Source organism: Propithecus coquereli, unplaced genomic scaffold (genome assembly GCF_000956105.1).
Source record: "Propithecus coquereli isolate 6110/MARCELLA unplaced genomic scaffold, Pcoq_1.0 Scaffold179, whole genome shotgun sequence".
Lineage (NCBI taxonomy): Eukaryota > Metazoa > Chordata > Mammalia > Primates > Indriidae > Propithecus > Propithecus coquereli.
In genome coordinates, this window is record NW_012142634.1 from 945,154 (window position 1) to 966,605 (window position 21,452).

General features: G+C 50.5%; 1 protein-coding gene across 1 annotated transcript in view; it reads left to right on the top strand.

Moving 5' to 3' along the window:
* CPXM2 (carboxypeptidase X (M14 family), member 2) overlaps positions 1-9,962 on the top strand; it is a 100,709-nt gene extending 90,747 nt beyond the window's left edge. The window contains exons 12-14 of the mRNA XM_012642394.1: positions 1,335-1,474; positions 3,456-3,555; positions 8,590-9,962. Coding sequence (XP_012497848.1) covers positions 1,335-1,474; positions 3,456-3,555; positions 8,590-8,843 — 494 coding nt within the window. The 3' untranslated portion in view covers positions 8,844-9,962. The remainder of the gene's footprint in view (positions 1-1,334; positions 1,475-3,455; positions 3,556-8,589) is intronic.
* Positions 9,963-21,452: the final 11,490 nt, after the last annotated feature.

A 21,452-nucleotide genomic window follows, 5' to 3' on the forward strand; every position in this document is an offset into this window, starting at 1 on the left:
AAAAACAGAAGTGTCGGGAAGAAAGCCACCAGTGCTTCTTGCCGTCTAACACTCCTCTATGCATTTCACAAACACTGGGCAGTGCAGCGGGTGGAGTGGTGGCCCCCAAAGCACGTCTGCTTTCTAAAACCCAGAACCTGCGGATGTTACCTTATTTGGAAAATGCGTCTTTTCAGGTGTGATTATGTTAAGGGTCTCCAGATGGGATTATCCTGGGAAACCTGGATGGGCCCTAAAATCAGTGGGCAGTGTCCTTATAAGGGACAGAAGAAGAGAAGACACGGAAGCAGAGGAGAAAACCGTGAGAAGATGGCAGAGATCTGAGCGATGCAGCCTCAAGGCAAGGAACGCCCGGGGCCACCAACAGCTGGAAGGAGCAAGGAAGGATTCTCCCCTGGAGACTGTGGAGGGAGCACAGACACCTTGATTTCAGACTTCTGGTCTCCAGAACTGTGAGAGAATAAGTTTCTGCTGTTTTAAGCCACCCAGTTTGTGGTCGTTTGTAACGGCAGCCCTGGGAGATGAAAACAGAGGCCAACCACGTGCCAGGCTGGGTGCTACCTGTCCTACGTGGGCCCATCGGGCTGCAGACTGGGCTTCCTGGGTGAGTGAGTGTGCCCTGCTGTCCCCAGCCAGCCATGCTCTATGTGGGGACAAGAGCAAGGATTTGTTGTTACACAGACTTGGGCTCAAGCCCCAAGTCTAGCCCTTTCCAGACACGTGATCTTGGATACGATTCTCCCCATTCTCAATCTCAGTTTTCTTATTTGTGAACTTTGCTATGCCATCTACCTCTGCTGGGTTTGGGGTGAAGATTAAGTGGCCTAATGGATACAGATGCTCCGGACAGATCTGGCTTGTGTCAGGCACTCACCAGTGGTGGTAGGGATAGTTGTGTTACGAATCAGAATAAAGAACTGTCACAGTGCTATAGCGAGACAGCATAACTATAGAGATACATTTAATTAAACACTTAAAATCTATAGTGGCAATTGATGATACTGTTATTCTAAAAACGATGTGTTAAACTGAGTTTAATGAAATAGATATTTTATCTAAAAAGCACTTATTTGAGTCCTTCTTTTGTCAAAGACGCCCTTGCATGTTTGTGTCCTCGCCATAAACCGTTCTAGCCTCATGCTCTCCCCCCGGTCTCTCCAACCCACACACATTTGCTCAAAAGCAAATTTTTATCTATAGTAGATACTTGTCACTGCCCTGTTCATTGAAGTCTTCTGAATGTTCTTAAATGTTCTTTCTGCCCCCCCGACCCCTGCTGCCCTGTGCCGCGTTGAGCACTGCTCCATTACAATGCTGTCCCATTGGCTTGGCAGGTCTGAACGATTTCAGCTACCTTCACACAAACTGCTTCGAGCTGTCCATCTACGTGGGCTGTGACAAATACCCGCACGAGAGCCAGCTGCCCGAGGAATGGGAGAACAACCGGGAATCTTTGATCGTGTTCATGGAGCAGGTACGGCGTTGGCACATGGCCGTGCTGGGGGAGACTAGCTAAGAATGAGGCCCAGGAGGTGGCTGAAAGCATGGGATGGAGTCAGCTCTGTAGACTGTGGCCACCTGGGGCCACAGCGTTGCAAGGAGCCAGTGTCTGTGTACACTCGCTCGGACCCCAAGGAAGTGAGCTCTAAACTCACGGCGATCGCTGCCACTGGCTCAGGGTGGGTGGCACCAGTCCAGGGGCTCTCGTGCTGCTCTGTGGGGAGCAGGCCATACATGTTTGAGTCAACACGAATAGGCCCCTTGTCTTAGTCCGCCTGGGTTGCCATCACAAAATACCGCAGAACAGGCGGCTTAAATAGCAGACATTTATTCTCCCACCGTTCTGGAAGCTGGGAGCCCAAGATCAAGGTGCTGGCAGGTATGGTGTCCTCTGAGGCTTCTCTCCTGGCTTGCAGGTGGCTGCCTTCATGCTGTCTCTTTACCTGGTCCTCCCTTAGGCATCCCTCCTCTGGGCCTTCTTATAAGGACACCTGCCATACTGGATTAGGACCTACCCTAACAACCTCATTCTAACTTGATTATCTCTCCAAATACAGTCATATTCTGAGACACTGGGATTAAGACTTCAATATATGAATTTGGGGGGGACACAATTCAGCCCAAACACCTCCCCGAGGCCTCCAGAGTCACTGTTGCAGGTGGCAGAAGTGAGTTACCTGGGAGCAGGTATAACAAGTACCAACTGAAGTTCTGCTGGCCAGCTGGGGAGGGCCCTTGCTGTCTTCATTAGGGACTTCAGACACCTTCCCTGCCCCATGCTCTCAAGGACACGCCCATCTTGTAGCATTAATGAGTTAACCAGTGCTAGTTTAGTGTTATAACTAACTTAGCCCCACTAAGAAACAGACTAACTGGAAACCAAAGGAATAAACAAAAACAAATGCTGAGCGTCAGGGCTCCTGCCATTTGTAAGTATCAGACATATGGCTCCATCTTCTCCGCCATCCATCAGGAAGTGAGATCTGAGGCTACACGGAGGTTGCCCTTCTCCCCAGAGTGGTCGGAGACGAGTCAGAAGATGCACTCAGCTGAGGGCTTGGACTGCCAACTTCCTGGTCCCTGTGGCTGCACCTCTGCACAGCTGGCAGAGTTTGGAACCAGGATGGAGCATCTGAGTCTGCCCCTTGGGGGTCCTGGCAGGCTCGGTGCAGCCCCCAGTGAGCTTCCCTGGCACAGAAGGGTGTGGGCCTCTTCTTCTCTTTTAGGGAAATGTCTCACTCAAGGAGCTTCTGCCCCCACCCTGGAGTTTCTTGAGGGAAGGCTCTTTTCCTTTTGCATACATGTAAAGAGAGAAGGCCTTGACTGTAGCAAGCTGATCATTCTTAAGTAATGATGCAATTTAGCCAAAGTGCCTCCTATGGGTAAAATGCCTGGGCACAGTAATATGTGTAAAGAAAGCCACTGGAAATGATGGTAGGTCACCTTGGATTGTCACATCATTCTACCGATAGGGAAACTGAGGCACGAGGTTCAGAGTTGGTGTCTGTGCTGTAACACGGCTAATCACTGGGAGAGGCCCACACAGAGCTGTCACTTGTAAGAAGGTCTCTTTGATTCTTTTCTTTCCTCTCCGACTGTTAAGTCATTAAGTCCGTATAGTCCAGGAAAGTCAAAATAAATGTGCTTATAAAAATTAAATTCCAATTTTTAGTGGGTATATTTTTATGAACTATCTCAGATCCTAATATTTTTTAAGCCTTTGGAATATTTTAATTCTAATGGAAGATTTTCTGGTGCACGGGCCCAAAGGGAGTGCAGAAGAGTTTACGCAGCAAATGCACACACGGCCCGGCGAGCCTTTTGAGCGAGATGTGGTGCTGGGAGTTCCTGGTGGGGACGGGGCCGACCTTAGGCTTACAGCCCGGTCCGCTGCGCTGGCTGTGTCCAGGGCTGGTTGGGACCTCACCCTGTGTCTCATCCTGTTTGCTGAGCAGATTCATCGCGGCATCAAAGGCGTGGTGAGAGATTTGCACGGAAAAGGAATTCCAAATGCTGTTATCTCCGTAGAAGGCGTTAACCACGACATCCGAACAGGTAACTGCAAATGCATACAAACTATTTCTTGGCAAGAAATACCCGTTGTCCTGAAGTGTTTTACTTGAATTACAATCATCAGCTGAGTGCCAGGAACTTCCTACTCAGAGCCGAATGAGAGGCTCCTTCCTCTGACTCTCCACTGTTCAAGAGGCCTCGAAAGCGAGCTTTGTACCCTGTGCTCTCTGGCTCATCCCTGTCCCTCCTGCAGGACGGGCGTGGAGCAGCCAGCCACCTTCTAGGTTCCATGGAAGTTTCTGAGAAGTTGAGGAAGGAGCTCTTTCTCTGCGGGATTGTGACATACGTAGGCAGCTTGGCTCCCAGACCGGGCAGGATGTGGCCCGTGCAGTGAGCGCTGCTGGGACAGGGGCGGGCAGGCAGGCTGCTCCGAGAGGCAGAAGCTGCAGGCTCGGGTGGACGCAGCAGGGCTGGCTTGGAGAGTCCCACAAGGGCGGCAGCAGCGGACCGCTGGGAGATTAGGGTCGGCCTTCGGTGCCCATCCACAGAGGATGGGGAAGATGCAGTTTTTCCATTAAGCCACAGGAAACCACTGAACATGATGTTTTAGGAAGACTTAGGTATTGGAAAGATTAAATAATAATATCATTAACAATAAGCTCACTGTCTTAATAGCTTTACATGTATTAACTCAGCTGCTCCTCACAGCAATCCTATTTTCTCGATGCTGTCGTTAGCTGTGGAAATGAGGCCCATGAAGAACTGCAGCAGGGAGACCCAGCTCCCACCTGCTATAAGTCACGAGTGGTGTTAACGAGTCAGAGTTGGCGCATGTGATTTGCATTCCAGTGGAAAGGAGAAAATTCTAGAATCTTAGATAATCTGAAAGTCAGAGGATGATCTCTAAAAATCAATGCTAAAATCTTGTTCCAACTCCATAGAAGAAAAGGGATTGTAAGACCTGGGGTCTTATAAACCAAACACGGTTTTCAGTTCCTAAAATTCCAAAATAATCTCACATTTTTAAATGCACTTACAAAGCGGCCGCACCACCCCAGGACAGCAAAAGACAGTCCTGCAGCCCAGGGGTCACTGAGCAACAGCAGGAACGCGGTGCTGTTTCTCACGTGATCTGTTCTCAAAGAACCTGCGTGCGTGTTTTCTCTCACTTCTTTCCCTCGAGCCCTTTGAGGGACACGGGCCTTTCTTTCCCACTTGTCTGGGTTAAAAGAAGCTCCAAGAGGTTAGTTGACCCGCTGAAGGTTTGAGAGGTGAGTGGGCTTGAGTCCGGGTCTCTGACTCCTGGGCGGGCTGGAAAATACCCTGCGGAGGCTCTGCGGGAGCCGCACCGAGAGGCTGCCCTGTGCTTTGCTCATTACAAAGTGGTAAGAAAACAAAGGTCCTCGACAGGTCCAGCTTTTCCCTCTGAGCCCCAGGCTGTCATCACCTGGGATGGCCCAGTTTAAACGGAAAATGCCGTGTCCCAGGAAGCCCCCCAGCCCCAGGCAGGCAGGGATGGTTGCTGCCCACCACCCAATCCTCACTCTTCCTTGTGGACCAAGCCACGTGTGGGCTCATCTCTGTCGCTCCTCCTTCCACCTGAGCCTTCTTCCCCAGGGAGTCCCCTGGTTCCATCCTCGTCCCCTTCAGGTCTTTGCTCAGATGTCACCATCTCGGTGTGGCCAACCCCGACCACCCTGCTGAGCACTGCACGCCTGCCCTGCTGCCCTGTTGGTCCCTCTTGCCTGTCCCAACTTTGTCCTTTTCCCGTGGCACTTCTAACATATTGTAAAATAAGCTAATATTTTTTGTGCTTACTAATTGTTTCTGCCTCCCCCCACCCCCCACGAGGGCAGAGATCCAAGCACACTGCATACGCTGGTGGGTGTTCTCAGTGACTACTTCTTGAGCGAATGGCTGAACGGACGTTACGTGTGTCTCCAGGATTGCACAGCAAGCGGCAGAGCTGATTAGAGCCAAGCGCTGGAGACTCCAAGTCCAGTGCTCCTTTCTGTAGCCCCAGACTGTCTCACGTGAGTGGTAGGAGAGGCCCTTTCCTGCGGACTTGTTCAGATGTGAACAGAGCCTTTCCTACCAGCAAATGATCCCATTCGACCCTCCAGGAAGCAGAGACTTTGGGGCATTAGGACGAGTGAGGCTGGGATTCGGACCTGGCTGTGTATTCTTCCATGCCAGGCTGCCTGCTGATGTCCCTGGCATAGAAGGCCAATTATTCAAAATAGATGAAATGTGTCTGAAATGCCACAAAATAGTAAACAGCTGTGTAATGCCATACGTCACCTTCTTTCTATCTAGTTATCAATTTCTTCACTCAATAATATTTTCTGAACATTCCTACCACTTGACCTTGATCTTATAGCCATGGACCATGAGATCTCTCACTGCATAGCATGGAATTTTGTACACCGTATCCCCTGATAGGCATCCATGTACATTTCCTCACTCACTTATTCATTTATACATTTATTAGTTCAACAAGCGTGGATTCGAAACATTGCCTATAAGCTCCTTTAAAAGAGTAACTCATAAAAGAGCCTGGAACATTCCTTGGACTATTTGGCGCCTCGTATGCAATGTGCGAAAACATGAGGGTTTTAAACTGAGTGGGAGATAAAAAGGCCCTGGGGCCCCCTAAGCTGGGATGAGAATACTTTGCCTAATGGGCTCTGAATTTCAAGCCCCGGCAATCAAGGAGACTATTTTGATGAGCTAATGGGAAATGCGTCTCTCCTCCTTAATTCCCCCCATAAATCATTTCCCAGTGTGATTCTCACGGCAGATGCTCCGCACTTCACACACGGCGCTTTATTTTGTTTCAGCATCTTTCAGTGCTCCAGAAAAGCTCTGAATTTGCCTTGATTTCCGTCTGAGGCTTATGTGATCTGACAAGTTTTATTTCTAGAGGGATTTTGCATAAAATAAACAGAAGCATTAAATGGAGTTCCACAGGGAGGGAGGCTTTAGATGCATGTAAGCATGCTGGCCACACGCCGGGCTCAGACCCCACTTGACTGTCCTCTGCTTGGTGGGCACTGACCAGACCTGCCAATGCATGGACGTTCTTTGGGCCTGGGTTGCCCCTCTGTACACCCATGCCGAGCAAGGCCTGCTGTCTGGCAGCCTCCACTGTGGCGCCCCGGAATGCTCACCACTGAGCACAGACCTGACCACTCCGTGGGACGCTAACACAGCCTTTTGTGCGTTTTGTAAAATGGATGATCCTGGGACTTCCCGGTGGTCAGCAGTGGAAGCAGAGAGAATGAGAACCGCTCAGTATCGAATTGAGGATGTATCGTACGACACACTGTTAAATGCTGAGGAGTAAACTACAGCTTAACACAGGGACCAAGACGGGAAAAGGAGGCAGGTTCCACTCGAGGACACAGGGTCTGGTAGGAGGGAGGGAGGGGGACAAGGAGGACCCGTGGAGGAGGCGGCTCGTGCGGGCTTGTCCTCCTATGCAGGGAGCCCACAGGGATGTTGCAAAAGGCCAATTGCATTGTGGGGCTCAGACCATCTGGTTTCGTGACCAAGACTGCCTGATGCACCGCTTGCCTTCTGAAATGGCATGGAGTGGCGTTTCATTTAGTTGAAAACCTTGCGTTTTCACTGAAGGAAGACACAGGACACAGTGCTGAGAAAGACCAGGGAGCCACCTCCCTCGTGTGTGTGCACCTGGGCCTCTCCGGTGGAGTCCTGTCTGCCGTTAGCCGACTGTGCACGGGTGGCAAATAGCTGCCTCCTTGTTTCCTTTTCAGTGACTTCTTGTGCTCCCCGGAGCTCACCGTGTTGCCCAGGGTGTCTCAGATGAATCAGGGCTATAATGTGAATTTAAACGTGATGCTTCAAAGTGTTGTGTCTGTATACATGGGTGATGTGTGTTTGCGCACGCGCGCGCGCACGCACACACACAGTTTTCATCCATCCCTTGGAAGATCCCAGGACTTACTTAGACAAGGAAACCTCAGCCAGGGCCTACTTAGCACTTGGTCAAATCAGCCTTTCTCTTCTTTGCCTGGCACCAAATCTCTAGACCGGGCAGGACATTGAGAGACTGGCCAATGACTAGCTGTGACCTCGTGCAGGATATTATACTTCTCTGGGCATCAAATTACTCACATAGAAAGGGAGCAGCCGGCATCATGGAGTCACTCAGAGGGTCCCGTGAATCAAGGCTAGCCTCGTCCTTCCATGTGCTGCGTTCCCCAAGGGTCTCTGGTGTCTTCTTTGCTATTTCATAGCTTCGAATGTGTCATGGATCCAAGTGTTCTCACCAGGCTGTAGGCCCCTGGGAGGAGTGACCTCGGCCTAGAACCCATCTTTATGCAACAGGGATCTATCCTAGAACTAAGGATGGACCCGAGTCCCATTAGGTGCTTGGTGGGTAACTGGCCGGTGGGGTACCTGGGAGCCAGGGGGTTCTGCCTCAGCCCTGGCAGGGGTCTCGAAGGTCTCAAGGCCCTCTCTGCCTTCAGCTTCCCTGTGCAGATGCTCCTGCATCTGCAGGGCTAACTAGGCCCCGGCCATGGCATGAGGTGCAGATGCAAGGCCTTCCCTGGGTCATTCGGCTCAGCCCGTATAGTCCTTTCCTTCTCTTGTCAAAGTGAGGAGCCGCACCCCTTGTGGAAATTGTTATTCTACGTTGTAGCCATGCTAGGGGAAGCAGGAAGCCATGCACTGATGGCTTTTCAAGATGACATTTTGTGGTGAGGGCACACCATTTGGAAGTTCAAGTTCATAATGAATGGCCCCTGTTGTCACCAAGCAAGGAGTATGAATGATCGTGATCATTTCTGCCCCTCTGCTCATGTGTATTAACGCTGTAGGGAGCCCACATCTCAGCGCCCTTCCTGTTAAAACCATTAAGGCAGTTTCCAGGGAGGACAGCATCTTGGATTCCAAGATGCATTAAGAATTTGTATCTGCGGGAGCTCCAATTCCACTCTGCCGGCCTCAGCGTCTCACTCTGGCCCTGGGGGCTGGTCATGGAACGGGGCTGGTGATATCTACATTAGGAAAAAACTTCCCTGAGTTCTCCCCGTTTGCTTTTCACAGCCAGCGATGGAGATTACTGGCGCCTGCTGAACCCTGGAGAGTACGTGGTCACAGCAAAGGCAGACGGCTTCACCGCGTCCACCAAGAACTGTATGGTTGGCTACGACATGGGGGCCACTCGGTGTGACTTCACGCTCAGCAAAACCAACCTGGCCAGGATCAGAGAGATCATGGAGAAGTTTGGGAAGCAGCCTGTTAACCTGCCCGCCAGGCGGCTCAAGCTGCGGGGGAGGAAGAGACGACAGCGCGGGTGACCCTCTAGGACCCTTGAGACACATCCCGGACTTGGGCAAATTAAACCAACCCAGTAGTAGCTGCATAGTGGCCTCACTCACTGTTGTTTTCTCTGTAATTCAAGAGGCACCTGGGAGAGTGTGTGCATTGCAAGGCTGGTCCCAGAGTGGGGGGCGGAGGCTTAGGATGTTTTCCTTTTTTTGTTCCCATTTATCCAAATAACTTGGACAGAGCAGCAGAGAAAGGCTGGTGCGAGTGAGAGAAGTCGGCAGGTCAGCCTGGGAATCTGAGAGGGAGGAGCTGCCCGCTCACCGCCTCCGGGATGCACAGGGAGGGACACCTTTGCTTCCCTCTGCGGGACAACAAGAGTTCCATGTGCATTTGCGATTTGCGCAACTAACATTGCAGCATTCCCGGAGCCCAGCTGTCTCAAAGGTTGCCATTGAGATGCTCACAGGCATCCTAAGAGAATCCGCCCTCTCTGGCCCTGGGACATTCCACGCTGCTACAGATAAATTCTGCATTCTGTTGACAATAGGGACATTACCAAGTGAGCATCAGTAAGCCTCTTGAATCAGTTCGGTTTTCCTTTTCAACAAAACATTGTGTTCATAAAAGGAGAGAAGCCGAGATGACTCAAGAGCGATTGTTGGGCAGTGAGCATGGGGCTTGCTGTACCCTCAGTGGGTCCACAAAGAACCCCCCAAACGCCCTGCAGAACCGGTATCCCTGGTGTGGCGGCGCCCTAGGCAGGGAGGGCCAGAGGTGCCAGCCGTCCTGAGGCACCAGATAATTTAGCCTGGATCTCCTCGTTGTCCTGCTAGACCTTGGAATGAATCAGAAGAGGGCTGGCCTGCAGCCCTCTCTGCGCTTGAGGGATTGCGGCTTTGTGGAATGAGCACTCCTGAGTGGGCCTGACATCAGTACGGGAGTTATTTTTTGTAAGTGGAATGCCAGATTTTCCAAATTAGGTTAAATTTGATGAAAAACTCTAAGGATTCTCTGTGGAGCATCAGTTTGAGAGGGGTTATTGAATTCTCATGCAAGAAAAGTTGTGTCTCATGTTTTATTAATGTTGCTGCCTCATTGACCTGGGAAGAATGAAAAAAAAAATAAAGAAAGCAAACAGTAAAATCCTTCTAGCGTGTGGGTTTTTTGGGTAGACTTGCGGCCGCCCAAATGTCATACCCCCACTGCCTGTCTCTGAGGTTGGTCGCCCTAGAGGAGGTGCCTGCGTGGGGGTGGGCATGCTGGGTCCCCGGGAGCTCAGCACTGATGCTGGCAGCTCTGTGTCCCCTGCCTCCTGTCCAGAAGAGACATGTGCTTGGGACCCACTAGTGGCTCTTGGAGATGCCAATGAGCATCTTTACAGAAAAGATCCTCATGCAACTTTTTGGCAGTCTACACCCAGGGTCAGCAAACTTTTCTTATAAAGGGTCAGTAAATGTCTTAGGCGTTGCAAGCTGTACCATTGCTGTGGCAACTACTCAGCTCTGCTACTGCAGCGCAAAAGCAGACACACACAATACGTGCATGAATGGGCATGGCTCCATTCCAGTAAAACTATTTACAAGAACAGGTGGTGGCTGGACTTGTCCTGCAGGCTAGGACAGAGTTGACTCAGCTATAAACCAGTGTTGTCTGATAGAACTTTCTATAATGATGGAAATTATCTATTCTGTGCCTTCTCACATGTGGTTGTTGAGTGCCTGAACGGTGGCTAGTGTAACTTAGGAACTGGATTTCTAGTATTGTATCATTTTAATCAATTTACACTTAACTTTCAATAGCCATTTGTGGCTGGGGTCTTACTACTGGACCCTGAAGTTCTCAACTAAGCCCATCATAGGAAAATCTCACCCTCCCAGCATTGTATATGGGAGATGATGCTATAAACCATTTAAAACTATAAACCACTTCTATAGTTCAGAAGGGTTCCACGTATGCTTGGGGGATTGTAGATTTGTAAGGTTCCTGCCATGCCTGGCCCAGAAGCCAGGTCCTGGCCACTGTTGCCAAGATGCCCAGTCTTACTGCCAGTGTTTAGCTCCGGAGCTTGCTGGGCTATCATACGGTCTACCGCACGCACGCGCGATCCTTGGCCCACTCCGCAGAGCCGGCCACAGTCTGAGCCCATTAACAGGCGCCTTGGGCTCGCAGGCAGGAGCTCTGCACCCCAGGGCTGGCCAAGGCCCTTTGGTGTCTGGCCTCAGGTCAGGCAGCCTCTCTGATCTCTCACCTGCTCCTGCAAAGTGAAGCCCTTGGGCTCGGTAGACTCTGAAGTTAAGACCGGCTGTGGTGGCCGCTGATTCTGGCAGAGAACAGTAGTCCTGCGTTCCTAAAGCTCTGTTCTGTTGGAGTCGCTTCTCTACTCGGCCCCTCCGTAACACAGCAGCTCCGCGTGGGACCTTCCAGCCCGTGCTCGCCACCCTCCTGGCCGCAGCTCCCGGAACCTCTCTCCTGCTTTGCGGCCACAGTTTCCCTCCTGGAGCTCTCTGGAGGCTCAGCTCGGGCCTCTGCATAGACTATCCCTCCCCACAGCTGAAAACCTTCCTGCTTCTCTCTCCAGGTGTCTCAAACACCACCTCCTCCAGGAAGCCGTCCTGCATCTCAGAGCCATGGTGATTTCTCGTGCCTTTGAACCAACCTACAGAGCCCCAGGGCCTCTCGAGGGGCTGTCTTACCTCAGGTTCTCCCTGCGGTTGGTGTGGATGCCCACGAGGACAGGGTCAGCGCCTGCCTTAGTTTCCCTCCTGCAGGGCTGCTGCTCCTTACTCGTAGCAGGCACTCGATCAATCAATTCGAATTGAACCAGCCTCTTGCCATGGGTGCCTTGTCTTTAAGATTCCTTTACCAGTTAAGAAAGGTGACTTCAGAAAATGAAAATCTGTAATGTGAATTTATTTAATATCTCTTTACCTCCTCAAGTGTCCTCACTTTTTTAAGTGAATTCTTGTACTCGATTGAGTGGAAACATGTCTAAAAGATTGATAGACTGTTTGTTTTGGATGTTTTTCTATAGGACAAAATCAACTAACGCCATACCTCTCCTTCCGGCAGAGTCCGCCCCGTATTTGTGATTTTGACTGTCCCATGCGAGTCACAGGCGGGCGGCGGAATGGCCCTTTCTCACGCTGCCTGCGTTTACGTTGAAGGGCATTTGGGGAGCCACACGGAGCAGAAGCTGGAATCAGGACCTGTCAGTGATCACAGGCAGGAAAGGTGACACTTCACCTGGATACGAAAGATAACCAGAGTGCACCTGGCAGACTGGGCCGGGGTGGGGGAGGGGACAGAGCTGGCCGGCCTCTTCAGGGAGAGGGGACAGTCCATGTAGTGGCTGAGAGGGGAAAGGCAGAAGATGCCAAAGAGGAAGGCCGGGCGAGCTTGTGCAGGAGTAGGTTTCGAGCTCACCCTGTGGGTGCCCCAGGCCCATGGAGCACTCAGCAAAGGCCACACGTGCAGTTCCAGGAAGTACAAAGGGAGCAGGGAGCAGCAGCTTCTTTCTGGAAAGGAATGGGCCATTTCAGAGAGCAGTTACTTCAGTCTAAAAATATGCATGTTAAAGAGCTTTCTTTTAATAAATGGAGTGGAAAAATTGTTCAGTTCTTAAGAAAGGAGGAGAAATGGCTATTTAAAAAAAATCAAGCAACCACAGGACAAGCCTCAGGATTTAATTGCAAACCTAAATTTGGCAAATCTAGTAGCTTTGTAATCATTTCGCACACATTAGCCTGCCCAGCGAGCCAAGCACTGAGACCTGGGGAGACGTGTCATTATTTCCACCTTACTGATGGGGAAATGAGGCCTGGGATGGCCAGGAACTTGTCTAAGCTCTATTCTGATTATCAAGAAGCAGAAATTTTGAGAGAGAGACTAGCATTTGTAAAAGGATAGAGATCGAAAAGTTTGCAAGATGGGAATTTGGAGCGGAAAAATGTCCACATTCGAACATCTTGTCCAACTGTGTGCGTTGGTTTGGGGTTCCCCAAAAGTCAAGTCTGAGACAAGAACTTGGGTGCAAGGAGTTAATTTGGGGGATGGCCCCAGAAAGCAGGAGCGAGGGAACAGGGAATGTGACCAAGATAAGGCCGTTGCTGCGGGCAGTGAGGAGCACACAGAAGGCCTCCTACTACAGCCCATGTGCAGAGCAGGAGCCTGTTGCCTTGTCCCCTGCTCCCTGCCCAGTGGTCGAGGCTTGTCCCCAGCTTGTTCAGCCCCTGCACTTTAGGGCTACACTTGCGTGAGGCCTCGTGGGCTCCTGGTTGCCCGAGAAGGGCCTGCTATGGAAACTCAGGGCGCTCGGGGCAGATGCTGCCGGCAGGAGGTGAGTGTGAAGCTGAGACCCGAGGTGGACACTGCGCCGGTCCCCACAGGCATCTGCAGCACAAGCAAGGCATATGTGGAAGGTGAGTCCTGGAAAATGACCCGTGCATGGGACAACTCAGTAGATGTTCTGAATTCACCACTTCAACCCCGGGATCCGGGCAGACCCCAGGAATTTCTCCCCCCACCCCTCCCCAGGGCACTGTTGGTTATAAGGGATCTTGGACCACTGGTAATGGGAGGGCAGGAAGTGGACTAAAGGTTGGGGTGAGCACTTTGATTCATTCGTTTAACAAATATTTATGGAACACCTACTGTATACCTGGTGTTGTGTTAGGCTCAGGAGATACAACAGAGAAGGAAACAAGAAATATCTCTGGCCTCACCAAAATGACATTTTCGAGTTCTTAGTGTTTTCCTGGTTGTTCCATCTCAGTGAGCTTGCTGTGGATGTATAGGAGAAGGGACAGTGGGATCGCAGGTGGAAAGAATCAGGTGAGGCATTTCCTTGTCAAAGGTAGCGATGTGCTCTGCGACTTTGCAGGTGGAAGTCATACAGGAAGGATACATGGAGAAAAATATGCAGGGCCTAAACATATCCATCCAAGAAAGCGGTTTCCTGGAGGGAGGTATGGGTCCAGGATGGGTCCAGGATGGTGGATCAGGAGATGCGGGTGCTCTCACTATGAGGGAGTGAGGTGTCCTAGGGGAAAAGTACACCTGCCCCATGAGGTCTGGCTAGGCTGGGGTCTGTTGTTCATGTGTTCACACCTAACACCTGGTTAAATTCACCTCTACAAGCATGCATATGTGGTTTAGCAATGCCAAGGGATGCTACAGAGCCAAGGGTCAGTGGTCTTCCCCCAATTCATTTGTTCTGTGTTTTAGGAAGGAGGCTTTAGCAGCAGCAGGAAGGCTGGAGTTGGCAGGGAAAGACTGGGGAGGGAGGAGCCCTTTGGAAGCTCCTACACCAGGTGAGAGATGAGAAAGTTCTAGAACAGAACAACAGCCCCAGGGGATGGCAACATACCATTCTAGGGCTTGATCAAGGGATTCTATGCTGCGGATTCCAGTGGCGATCTCAGGTCTCAAGTCTAACACGTCTAACTCACCCAGTTGGTGCTGATAAAATGTTGAAGCTACATGTGGCCTCAGTGTGTCCCCACTGGTCCGTTCCCCTCGTGAGATGGGACTGAGGTCCAGACCATGCCTCTGCAAAGCCATGGAATCAGCCAAGCTGCCACGGGTCTTCTCTGTGCATCCCGCCCATATTTGGGGCCCTATTTCTTTGAGCTGAGCTGATGAAATCCATTGGCTTTAGCCAAACAAACCAGGGTACTATTATGACATTCTAAAAGCTCATCTTTAGGCAGGATTCTCTTCTACTCTACCTCCTTGTACTGATGGGAAGGGAACATAAGTCATCGTTCGCTCAGAAGAGGAACATGTGCTCCCATTTTACTGATTGGTTGTAAAGGTGAGCATGGCATTTTTCTGTACCTTGGGAATGGATGCGGAGGTGTGCCAGTTTTCTCAGGCGATGCCTCTCGGGATCGGAAGTACGGTGGGTTTGGCCTGTGTGGTATAACCACGCAGAGAATAGGTGAGTTTCATAGTTCTTGCCTGTTCGAGTATCTACATCCCGTGCATCATGTAATGATTCCTATGCAAAGGGACTAATACCCTTCTGGAACAGAAATGTACCTTCTGTGGGAAAGAAGACAGTTGCTGACAGTAGCCGTGTCCTGTGTTCTCCCGGGGAAGCACCAATGTGCTGAAGAATTAACAGGATACGATTACACATGTAAGTGATTATCAATCATCCCACAGCGTGAATGCCAGACACTGGTTTATTCTCTGGTTCCTGACACTAGTTTTGTATTTAACATCTATCAGGCGATAGGAAAATAATCGAGAGCAATGTGAGGTTCTTTCTAGGGGCATCCTACTATGGGTGTCACTGGCCCAGCTCCCAGCCGCCACACCTTAGAGGACTAGGCGTTAGTGGGAGGCTGGGTCAGGGATTGTCATCTGCAATTCCCTATGCATGGCTGGAGGGTGAGTCACCTGCCTGCCCTCCTGGTCCCCAGGCCAGGCTGGGGTTTGTGAGAGGAGGCGCCATCTTGCTTTTCTTTGAGCAGAGCCTGCAGGGCAGAGGTGCGGGGGGGTGAGGGGGAGGGAGGTGGGGTTGCCATACAGGGAAGGGGCGGACTACTTAGCAACAGGCAGAAATGCTGCCTTCAGATCTTCCTTCGTAGGTTGTTTCCCAGGGTCATGGAACTTCCTTTCCTTAAAATTTGTAGGAATGATTTGAATAAGGACTTCCCAATCCCCATATTCTAATGGAAATCCTTCTTCAGGAAAAGTGGTAGCTGAGACAGCCCAGGACCCTCTTCCCGGGGTGGGGTGGGGGGGGCTGTGGTCAACGCTGGTGGCCTGAGTGTGCGGCAGCTACGGCCCCGTGCAGGGAAGGGAGGAGGTAAAGGAAATGGTGGCCCCAGAGGCCCAGGGTGAAGTCCTCGTCAGCTGTGCATCTGTGGGGAGGCCAGGGGGTCCCTCGAGGGAGCCTGGCCCTGCTGAGAGAGCTCCCTTTCCGCCCTGCCACGCTTCTCCTACCCAGGCTGTGGTCAATCCTCACAGGACCTGTCGGTGCTGACTGATTGGTTTCCCAGGCCATGCGGTGACTTCGTCAGGGGAGGTGACACCTGCTTTCATTCAAAGAGGGACCGAGGAAAGGGCACAGCTGTGAAACCATTTCTAATGTATAGAAACACGCCATGCTCATCTCCAAGAAGTACAACCAATGAATAAAACGGGAGCAGACAAGTGTGCCTGGTGGAAACAGGAGCAAATTTCCAGAACTGCCGGAGTCGCTGAGCGTTATGCAAAATGCAGTCCAGGGTTACCAGGTCTTCGGGCTCCTCAAGAAAAGCCAGAAATCAGGATTTTGGGGGGGATTTATAGGTTGGCCGCTTATTCAAATAAATATAATTTCTGAGGCCAGATTTAGTTTGTGGCCTTGGGCTGATGACCTCTGATTAGAAGCAACTCTTAATTTTTTCTTTTCTTTTCTTTTCTCCTTCCCACCCTCAGAAGACTAACACATGTAACCTCAGCCTCTAAAATCATGCCCATAGGTCTGGAAAACAAGGGGCATCTTTATTTGAACTTTTGGAGTCTGATACAATCTTTTCAAAGCATTGTAACCCAATTATAGCTTAAGCCTGGCCCAAAAATGTCGCCAGGAAATATGAGCTTTCTGAGATTAGCTTACGAAGATCACATTTATGGTGATTTTTTAAAATTAATCTTTGAGGGAACAAGTCATATTTGTCTCAAAGAAATTCAAATAGAAGATCTTTTGTGTTCAATTTTTTTATAACCCCTACTGTTTCCCAATTCTCAATAGGAAAAGCTGTATTCTGCATTTCTTGGGATTTGGGGTTTTTTTTTGTTTTGTTTTGATTTGTTTTGTTTTACATTTCTGTCCTAGAAAAGCTCCGAAGAGGCTGCGTGTAGCTTCTGCCTGACTCTCCTCTCTTGCCAGGGAGGCTGGGCGGACGGGGGCCTGGGTCCCGCGGGGAAGTAGGAGAGGGGCCCTTCCCAGAGTTGTGGTATCTGCGCCAAAATGATTCTGATGGAAAGGGGCAGGGGTGGAGACAGCTACCCCCAGTGAGGGACGCACAGCAGAGGGACCTGGGACATTGGGAGCTGATGGGAGGTGCTCATGGGGGAGGGGAATAGTGTTGGGCATGGGGTGCAGAAGACGTGGGAGCTGACAGCTGGGACGGTCTAAGTGTCAGTGGAAGATGGGCACAGTGGATGGAAGGGATGGAATTTGTGCCTTGACTTTGCTTGTCAAGGGTGGCTCCACCGGAAGGAGGATACACAAGGGTCACCCTCATGACAGAAGTTAGGGCTCTTTGAATTGCAAGTGACAGAAAAGCAGCTGAAACAGGCTCACCCCACAAGGGCATTTATTGGCTAATGTGACTGAAACTTCAAGGGGATGTGGACATCAGGCATGGCTGGATCTGGGCACAGATGACATCATTGGGAATCTCTCTCCATACCTGGTCTTGGGTTTCCTCTGAAGTTGCCTCACAGTGGAAGGATCTCAAACATCGTGTTAGAGGTAAGTCATAGCAGCACCAGACTTTTATCCCACCGTCTTAACAAGACCAGAAAAGGACAGCACCTTTTTCCCAATAATCCTAAGGAAGACTTTGAGCTGACCAGGATTCTTTAAACCCATTCTCATGCCCATCTCCTGTGACCCAGTGTCTTTGGCACAGGGATCACAGCATTCCAAGGAGCCAGGCCAGGGTCCACTTCTGGGGTTGGGAGAAGGAGTTTATGCCCATCTAAGAACACGGATGGAGGAGAATGGGAAAGAGGGTGGTTCTACAAATGGAAACTGATGATTGCTGGACTGCACAGATAGCAGATGAGCTCGGTGAAGGCAGGGATCCTTGCTGTCTAGCTGACTGCTGTATCACTGGCAACACGTGGCCGAATGAGTATGCTCTGCTGACGGTGCACTTGACCGGGAGCAGGAACACTATGATCTGGTCCTCACTGCATCAGGTTCTCATAACAGATCCAGACAAAACCACCTTATATAACCAGGCCTCTGAGTTCCCTTTAAGCACTAAGCCTTTGAGTCTGATTAATGCAATTTTACAGCCCCACAGAGCAATTTGCCTCCCTCCTGGGTGGGTGTAGCCGCCATGCCTTTACCCCATGTGTTGGGGGGCATAGCTGTACTGGTCCCCCAAGTTAGCCACGCTCTCTAGAATAGCCCCATGCTGGGTTTACAGGAGCAGCACCTGTGGGCAGACGCCCCCTACTCTTCTCTCTGCCGGCCCCTTGTGACCAGGGAAAGGTCCTTTCCCCTTAGACGTTTAAAGGCCCTAAAGGAAATGCTGTTTTGGGGAGAAGGGGCAGCGGGAACTTGGGGACTGCCGATGTGGGGGACCGAGCGCAGATGACAGATTTCTCTGGCTTTGCTCATGACTGCAGCTCACAGATGCACCTAATTTGCTTGTATTTTCCAAATCCCGTCAATCTATTCGTGAGTCTTTTCATCGCTGGTTGAGTGTCCTTTCTGAGTCGGTGTGTGAGAAGATGAGAGGACGAGAAGAAACCCTTGAACGTGTAATGGTGCATTTAGGCTGCGGGCTTTCTTTTTTAATCAAGAATTTTTGTGTAAAACTGTGCTTTGCAATGTCAAGATGACTCTAGCTCTGGGTTGGGGTACTTGAGCGTCTAAATGGGGCCTTCGCTTGAGGATCTAGTGAGGGATAAAACCAAAGTCCTGAATTGGGGGTGGGTCATTCTGTCCTCTTCTGCCCACCTGCTGATGTCTCTTCTTATCGCCTGACCCCGAACACGACCAAAGGTGGACTCTGGTCAGGCACTAGGAACACGGGTTACCATGATCCCCACGGGAATGTCTTGGCCATGTTCGGAAATGCCTGGAGTCAGAGATCCTGGGGCTGTTCTGTGGTTACCTTTGCTTTGGAACCAGCTGTCCCAAGTGAGCCTGGGGCTCTGGCAGCTTTTGGTGACAGAAGACAGTCTGGGCACCAAACTGGGTGTTTGTTTTCAACAAAGAGCCCAGGCCGGGCAGGCCGGGGAGAGGGTGCCCGAGATGTCAGCTTGCTGGGCCAGTCTTCCAGGAGCCAGCGGCCCTGAGCAGGAGAGTCTGCTCTTGCCGAGCACCTAGAGGACACCGCCGTGCCCCAGCCTGGCGTGCTGTGCCTACAGGAGCGGGTCTGCCCACAGACCTAGGTACCCTCTGACGTACCCCCAAATTTCTGCTTCCCTCTTCCTGACCCTCCCCCACTCTCAGCCGCCCTCACTTTCGTCCTCTCCTCTGCCTGCCCACCGTGTGCGGCCTCCCACATGGAGCTACCTCTCCTTCAGCGTCACCTGGGGCTGTGTCTGTGTGACCCCCAGGGGACCTATCCCACTTTATGGCAGAAACCTCCCTGAGTACCATGGAGTGGTTGAATCCGAATCCGGATTTAATATTAGTAAGTCCAGGATCCTAATCTCCCTCTGTGGGCCTAAGCATTTTAATCTCTTAAATGGAAATAATAACAGCATTTCGGGGCTGAAAAAATATTACGAATAATAATGCTTATAAAGTGCTTGACACATAAAAACTTATTAACTGTGTGAATTCTTTTCTGAGAAAAGTATCTCTACAGAAAGTCCGTCCGCCCTGGCGCAACGCTGATGAGAATGCCGTGTCCGCAAAGGCAGGGGCGCGTACACGTGAGGGCTCCATCGCCCACTGCACCCCTGTTGGAAGTCGTGTTTGTCCACCGGTCTGTCTCGAGGCTTCCCGCTAAGAAACTGTTACGTTCCTTCCCTTCCACCAGCTCTTCTGGGGCGCCCCCACCTGCGCCCTCTTTCCTGGGCAGAACTGCCCTTGGTGCTTATTTCGACCTCATTTCTCCCAGGCAGGAGCGGAGTGGAGGGGCTGCAGGAGGCACCAGGTGTGTTCTTTATCCTGGCCTGATCCCCGTGGGATAGGCTGACTTAGAAGGTGACCCTGCAGGAGTCCCCTTCAGTGTGGACTTTGCAACACGTCCAGGGACCTTGCTACGGTACCCTCAGGGAGACCCAAACTTCATCCAGCCAAGTCTTGCCCAACAGTTACCCGCTGGCCAGGCTGGGAGCTGTGGCATCTCCTCCAGCAAACACAGTGGGGGCCTGGGCGTCTGTGGGAGACGCACCCCGCTTTGGAGGGCTTGGCCGGAAGCCATTTTTCCAAAGAAGACCTCACCATCTCCTCCTGCGAGGCTGAAGAGGTTATCATTTCATAGACTTTGGATGGTAGAATTTTGAGTATATTGATGGAATTTTTCTGAGTGTTTAAGTTGTAGGGGGGAGGAGCTCCCCTCCCCCTCAAAATGTGTCTCCTCTCTTCTTTTCTCTTTTCCAATTGTGTGAATATTTCAGAGCATTTCACTGTCTCTGAGTTACTGGCCATCTTCTAAAGGGGAAATGGAGGCCCTAGCACACTCTCAGGACACCGCAGGACAGCTGTGCAGGAGTGGGCATTTGGAATGACCCAGCCCCGCCCAAGGCCTGAATTCTCGTTTCCTAGACAAGTTAGGCAAATCACTCATCTCTGTGAGACTCAACATACTCTATAAAATGACGTAAAAACAGTTTCAAATTTTTTATTCTCTTAAAACTATCCTCTGAAGAGCAGTTTTTAATTTCGATGAGGTCCAATATATCAACTTGTTGTTTAATGGATCATGCCTTTGGTTTCGTATCTAAGAAATATTTTCTTAACCTGAGGTCACAGATATTTTCTCCTCTGTCATCTTCTACAAGTCTTATGGTTTTAGATTTTTATATTTAGGCCTGTGATCCATTCCTGGGAGAAAGTCTTTGCAAAGGATATATGTGATAAAGAACTTGTATCCAGACTGTGTAAAGACCTGTCAAACTCAATAAGAAGAAAACAAACAGCCCAATTAAAGAATCGGCAAGCAATTTGAACAAGCTTGACCAAAGAAGACATACGGAGGCAAATAAGCCTGTGAAAATATAACCAACATCACTAGTCATTAGGGAAATGCAAACTAAAACCACAGTGAGATGCTACAACACACCTATGAGAATGACTAATTTTTTTTTAAATTTACATACCCAGTATTGAGGAGAATGTGGAGAATTCTCACATACTGCCAGTGGGAGTGTAAAATGGTATAATCACTTTGGAAGACAGTTTGGAGTTTGGTAACTTTCTCAAAAGTTAAACATAGACCTACTAAATAACCCAGCGATTCCACTTGTAGGTATTTATCCGAGAAAAAGAAAAGCAGGTGTTCATACAAAGATGTTTACATGAATGAATGGTCATAAGAAACTCTGTTTGTAATAACCCAAAACTGGGAAAAAAACAAAAGTTCCTCAACAAGTGGATGGATAAACAAAACTGTGGCACATCCATACATGGAATACTGCTCAGTAATGAAAGAGAATGAACTGTTGATACACGCAACAATCTGGATGGATCTCAAGGTCATTATGTGAGTTGAAAAAGCCAAACTCAAAAAGTCATGTCCTGTACGATTTCATTAATATACCCTTCATGAACTGGCAGGCAGAGGTTTGGTAAGTGCTTACGCACTGGGGCTTGTCCTTTTGGTCTTGGAGCTCACTGGCCACATGGTGAAGCCCAACCCACATGGAGAGGACACACAGAGGACAGAGACCCTCTGGTCAGCAGCCCCACCTGAGCTCCCAGCCGACAGCCAGCATCACCTGCCACCTGG